The sequence below is a fragment of the Vicugna pacos genome, chromosome 5 (genome assembly GCF_048564905.1).
Source record: "Vicugna pacos chromosome 5, VicPac4, whole genome shotgun sequence".
Classification (NCBI taxonomy): Eukaryota; Metazoa; Chordata; class Mammalia; order Artiodactyla; family Camelidae; genus Vicugna; species Vicugna pacos.
In genome coordinates, this window is record NC_132991.1 from 89,645,477 (window position 1) to 89,651,175 (window position 5,699).

Sequence of the window (5,699 nt, forward strand, 5' to 3'; positions counted from 1 at the left end):
ATCTGTTCTCTTTCTCTCTGAGGTCCTGGGCCTCAGGCCCCCGTTGACCCTGGCACTCGCTGTGGGGAAAAGCTACCCACCCCACGCTCCTGTGAGTCAAGGCTCGTAAGGCAACCTGACCGACTGTGCAGGATGTACAGAAACCTTCCGAATCTTCCCAAAGCAGAAAGGAAGTTTTCAATTATTTCTTTCGTCTACTTACAGAGAGAAGATGAGGTAGAATTAGAGGGCCTTCAGTCAGCAAAATTTAATTTTAATTTAATTCACAACACCTGATCCCCAGCTGTCAGGTGTTCTGAGCAGAGCTTCCTGACCTGGCCGAGCTGGTCAGAATCACTTGGGTCAAAAGCCATATGGCCAATCCTCTCCCAGGAGACTCAGATTCAGTAGATCAGGGGATGGATTGGAGCAGGAATCTGTATTTTCAACAAGATCCCTGGGGGATTCTGATACAAATAAATCCAGAATTGGGAACCCGGCTGCTAGATCTATTCAGAGACAAAAGCCTTGTCTTCACATTTTCCCTCCTCTTCAGACTAATTCCTAAAAAATAAATGCGATAAGTAAATAAAGACAGTTTTCAAGATGTTCATGGAATGATTTTTTTTATATTTTTCAACTAGTTAAGACAAAAACATTACAATGATTGACTTCTTTCATTTAGTTACATAAATAAAATTTTTATAAATATCTCTTTATAAACAATATAAATAGCTTTACAACATAAATACATTAATGCATGACATGAATTTACAAACAGCAATGTTTTACAGCTGGTTTTGTCAGTCTCTTAAAAACTGTCCCTTGTCATCACATCAGTGTAGGTGTGTGTGTTTCATGTATATAATATATATAATATATAACTTTTTATTTTTCATTAAAAAAACCCCAAACAATAAAATCATAACCCCCCTCCCTAAATAATAATAAAACAGCTGGTGTTGTGTATTCCCAGTACCAGGAAAAAAAAAAAGAGAGAAATGTAAAAGCCACATTGCGCTGGAGGTGCGTCCAGATGCTGGGAGGCTGATGACCAAGGATGACCTCAGCAAAGCGGAGCAAGTTCCCAATCCTGAAACACAGAGGGGCCACGGGACGCTCAGTTCTGGCCCCTGAGCTGAGAAAGCCTAGCCTGCAGGGAAGTTCTAGAACCTTCCTCCCTTTCCTGCTGTAGCATGAGGCAAAGTCCCTCCACGTTTGCCCTGCAGGCCCCGATGAAGGCCTTCCTGTAGAGGGAAAAGGGCCCTTTCCCTTAGGTCCTTTCCAGGCCCTCAACCTTCACCTGCTGTGTCTTTGGCACTTCCTGCCCCTGCACAGGTGGAACCAGAAAGCCAGCCAACCCTCCTCCCCCTCAGTCTAAGTGCAGGCCTTGCCCTTGGCACTCGGTGAGACACAGTGAGGGAAAGGCGATGGAGAATGGCCCTCCTTCCCTTCCTTGCTACCATAAGAACCCTCAGTCAGGTGCCTGCCTCTGCTTTAGGTGTCTGAGGGACGGCAGAGGGAAGGGGAAGAGAAACAGCTGAAGAGTCGGGAATTCTGGGCTCAAATCCCAACTCTGACGTTTACTTCCTGGATGGACCTGGATAGCTTTGAGTATCGCTTTCCTCATCCATAAAATGGGATAATAGCCACCTCCCAGGGCTGGCTCTGAGATTCCACACACTAGGCATTGGCAGAGTGTCTGGGTCACAGCTGCCACTAGGTAAATAGCACTTCCTTCCCCAGCCGGCTTTGCCTCGGGATGGGACCCCCTTCAGAAGCAGAGGAAGTGGGCCCTGGGGAAATGGTCCCAGGAGTGGTCCTGCTGGGTTTGCACTGGAAGGTTAGCAGAGTGATTTGATGAGGGCTGCAGCCAATCTCTGCTAATGAGTGTGTGGGTGCTCAAGGGCCAGAGGAAGGCATCCTCCTGAGATGGTGCAGTGCCCCCAACAGAGGACACTGCAGGCAGAGGGACCCCAGGATTCCAGGCCTTGATGAACTCTCTCCCAACTCCCTTCTCTGGCCATCCCATGTGTGTAAACAGATGACAGATATCTATGATGTCCCTGGGCCCCACAGGCAAGGTATTCATTCAGGCTTCAGCCACACCTTTTCTCTGTCATTAGCACTTTATAATCAGGGCTATAACCATCAGCGACAGTCATTATGGTGGCTGGTTAGAACCAAAGTCAACTCCTGAGTAGAGAAATAGCTACAGCTTCGGGAAAGTTTTCATTAATGTGAAAAACCTAAGCTATCTTTCTCTTTAAAGCTTAGACAGTGAGATACCCTGGGCCTCTCCATTAGGAGGTGGAGGCAACAGGAAAGATGCTCTGCCTTCTCATGGGGGTGGGGGTAAGGGTGGAGGCGGGTTGAGAAGGTTAAGGGTGTTGGAGGTGGGTGTTCAGCTAAAAGGGAACTTCCAGGAGGTTGACAACTTCCCTGGTCAAAGAGGTCAAGAAGTCTTAGCAAACTGGATTCCCCCTGCACAGCACCTCTCGCCACCCATGCCTGGTACCCACAGATAGCTACATCTGAGAACAAGGAGCCTATGGGGATGTGCATGCCAGGCACTTTCCAGGACCTCATCTCATCTCCTGCTAACTCGAGGAATAACATTTGTTTGGATTCTGAAGTTTGAGCTTGGTGCTTAAATCACAAATTGAAGATTTGAGACCTGTGTCTCCATCTCCTCATTGTTGAGACAGAAGAGAACACACCCATCGGGATGCTAGCCACTAAAGGCTGGGACCTAAGTGCCAGAATCATGGCAAGTCAAGAGCTCAGACAAATGAAGCCCCTGCAGAAGTGGGGAGGAGCACGCAGCCCAGTCAAGTCTGGCTGCAGAGAGAGGAAGGGTGCCAGCTAAATACCAGGGCAGATGGGAGAGAAGAGCCCCTAAGCTGGGTGGGGCAGTTTCTCGGCCATTGACTGACATTTTGAAGAGCCCCTTTGGACATACTGTGGGTCCCAGATCATCTTAGGCTGGCATCTGTCCCTTAAGTTGCTTATGAGTTGATCTGGAGGTGAATAGGTTCACAAGCAGCTAGCTTGGATGAAAAGGTTTTCTGTGTAGTAGAAAAGGCCCAGGCAGTGTGCTGGAGAGCTTCAAAGAGGGGCACTCTTGTCCTCTGGGGGAGATATTGATAAGGCTTCTGGGGTGAGAGAGCACTTGGCCTGGATTGGGAGAGAAGTTGTGGGACAGGAAATGACAGCAGCTGGCTGCAGGCAAGGCTGGAAACCAGGAGGGGTCAGATTCTAAAGCACTTGAATGCCAGTTCCAGAGGCTGGGACGTTGTTTCTCCTTGGACACTGATGGACAGTAGAAAGGGAGAGGAGCGAGGAGAGGTGGGGAAGGACCTTTGCAGCAGTACATTGCCAGGATGCAGCACTCGGCAGGGGCTGAAGGTAGCACAGGGGTGTCCCGCCTGGTGGAGTGGGAGGAAGCCGTGCCAGAAACTCAGGCATGGAGCCCAGGCATGGTGGGGGTGGGGAGGGTGGTGAGGAGCTCATTTTGGGACATGATGAGTTGAAGCTGGGGCAAAAAAATAGATTGATTTTAATTTCCTTTTCCTTGCCCTGAAAGAGTGCCACAAACACTGAGATTCGATCCTTAAGTCCTATGGGCCGCAGCAGCGTCAGGACCCTGGACAGACCAGTTTGCCCACAGCTATGGTTTAGAGAAAAGACAAGAATGAGAATGCTCTGGGTCAGCGGTGCTCCTTGGTGATGCCAAGGGATGTCTATTTTCTCTACTGCGAGGGGGCAGGTATTGTTCCAAGTCTGTCCTATCTGAGACAACAGACCCTGGTAGCCATCCTGACCACTGGGCTACTTACTGCCCAGCACCTGGATGCAGTGGCTGGCAGATAAACTTACCCTCCACTTGTGTGTGTATGTCCTTCCTCCTCTGTTTCCACAAACCCAGGATTATCCCTCAATTGCCCCAACTGGCCAATTGGGGCCAGTGCTGCTGGTTGGCTTATGATCCTGGGGTTGGCGGGACACCACTAAGCTGTCTCTGTTTCTCCAGAGGAAGCCAGATGGGTTCATCCATGCTGAGCCATTTCTGACCTTCCCAAAGATCCCTGACCATTTTATCCCTCACTTTCTCCATCTGCAAAATGGGAGGATAAATGGGCTTGGCGGCAAATGTCTAGCACATATAGTCTAGTGCTTGGATGGGCTGGCTGTCGTCCAAAAATCGGCTGGGAGGAGGAACGGTCCCAGGGCCAGGGGATCAGAGAGGAACCGGCCTGCAGGAGGGGGTGCAGGCTGGTTCTAGGGGGCTTCGCGGGGAAGGAGCTGAGTGTGCAAGAGCGCCCGGCAGCCAGGGTTGGTGGTACTCACCGCCGCCAGGGGTCGCCGCACTAACATCCCAGGCCGCTCATGGAGCCGATCCGGTCCAGTTTGAGGCCAAAGCAGCCCTTGGACAAACCCTTCTTGTTGCCTCCTTTGTACTTGCGCGCGTTGGGGTGCTCGTGCATAATGCGGGCCCACGCCGCCCGAGACCTGGTGTCCACGCGCACGTCCCGGAGCAGTCGCGACCGGTCGCCCTTGAGATTGGCGCCGCCGCCCCCGGGAGTCTTGTCGCCCTTCTTCTGACCGCCGCCCGCAGCCTGGGGCTCGGCCACCTCCTCCCCTGGCGGAGTTCGCGGGGCCTGTCCGAGGAAAAGAACGGGCAGGTGAAGGGACGCACGGCAGCAGTGCAAAGGACTTGGCGGGGCCGCTGATGCTCTAGCCCCACACGCTGGCCAGCGCGGTTTGCCTCTTCCGAGCCCTAAGCGCGCCCCCACAGGTGCGGGACAGCTCGGCCCTGCATCCACCTGCCACGCGGCCACCGTTGTCCGCTCCTTCAGGCGCCCCTTGCCTTCCTCTCCTTTGCCCCTTGCCCGGCTACTACACAGGGGCAGGCGCTGCGCATTTGCCGATGTTCTCCCGAGTTCGGGCTTCGAGGGCTCCCCAGCTCTCACCCGCGCACATCTCAGGGGAGAGGGCCTCCTTCCCGCCCCCTCTGCTCCCTCCAGCGCGCTGCATCTCCTAGACTCCCAGCCCTCCCACAGCCCCTCACAGTTCCGATGTCCCTGCGACAGCACCCACCTTCGGCGGCGTCCCGGGCTTGGCTTCGGAGGGCCAGAGCGAGAGTAGCGTGAGCAGCAGGGCGCAGGCCAGCAGCTGGGAGAGGTGCATGGTGTCCGTGGCGTGCAGGGGCGCAGACCGCGGCAGCGAGAGTGAGCCGGGCTGGCGAGCCGACGGGCAGGCGAGAGCGGAGCAGGCTGGCCGGGCTGCGGTGCGGGCGCGAGTCCCAATGCTGCGCGGCGCCGGCTGGGTGCGCTCTGAGTCCGCGGCTCCGCTCGCGCCTTTATAATCCAACCTGCCGCTGATGTCATCCTCCCGCCCACACGGCCGCCCGGGCCAATGGCACGCGCGTCGAGGGCGGGGAGGGGACCGCGGGGGCTCCCCCTCTGCCCCCACCTTCATCCCACTCCGGAGGGATCTCGCGGCTTGGCGGTCTCTATCCCTGCCGCACTCCAAGCTGCAAAGCGGCTCGCACAAGTGAACTCCAATAGCAGGGAGCGCACGCCCTGGCATGCCAAAAGTCGGTGCTCCCCGTGACCTGCGCACAAGCTTGGACCTCAACACACACGCTCTTCCTGGAAGGGATCAGTCTCCTTTCTGCAGGTGCAAACATAGGCTCAGAGGAATTAAATCATTTGCCC

General features: G+C 54.2%; 1 protein-coding gene across 2 annotated transcripts; it reads right to left on the minus strand.

Annotated features, from left to right (window-relative positions):
• Window positions 1–242: 242 nt before the first annotated feature.
• On the minus strand, window positions 243–5,333 carry NPPC (natriuretic peptide C). Of its 2 annotated transcripts, none has more exons than XM_072961846.1 (3): window positions 5,080–5,312; window positions 4,330–4,640; window positions 243–543 (listed from the first exon to the last, which is right to left on the minus strand). In XM_072961846.1, exons 1-2 carry the CDS (start codon window positions 5,167–5,169, stop codon window positions 4,350–4,352), a joined length of 381 nt encoding a protein of 126 aa, XP_072817947.1. In that variant the 5' UTR covers window positions 5,170–5,312; the 3' UTR covers window positions 243–543; window positions 4,330–4,349. The 2 variants fall into 2 exon arrangements, with proteins under 2 accessions (XP_072817947.1, XP_006207951.1); XM_006207889.2 differs by lacking the exon at window positions 243–543 and adding an exon at window positions 578–1,072 and having other exon boundaries at window positions 5,080–5,333.
• Between the last annotated feature and the right edge of the window lie 366 nt (window positions 5,334–5,699).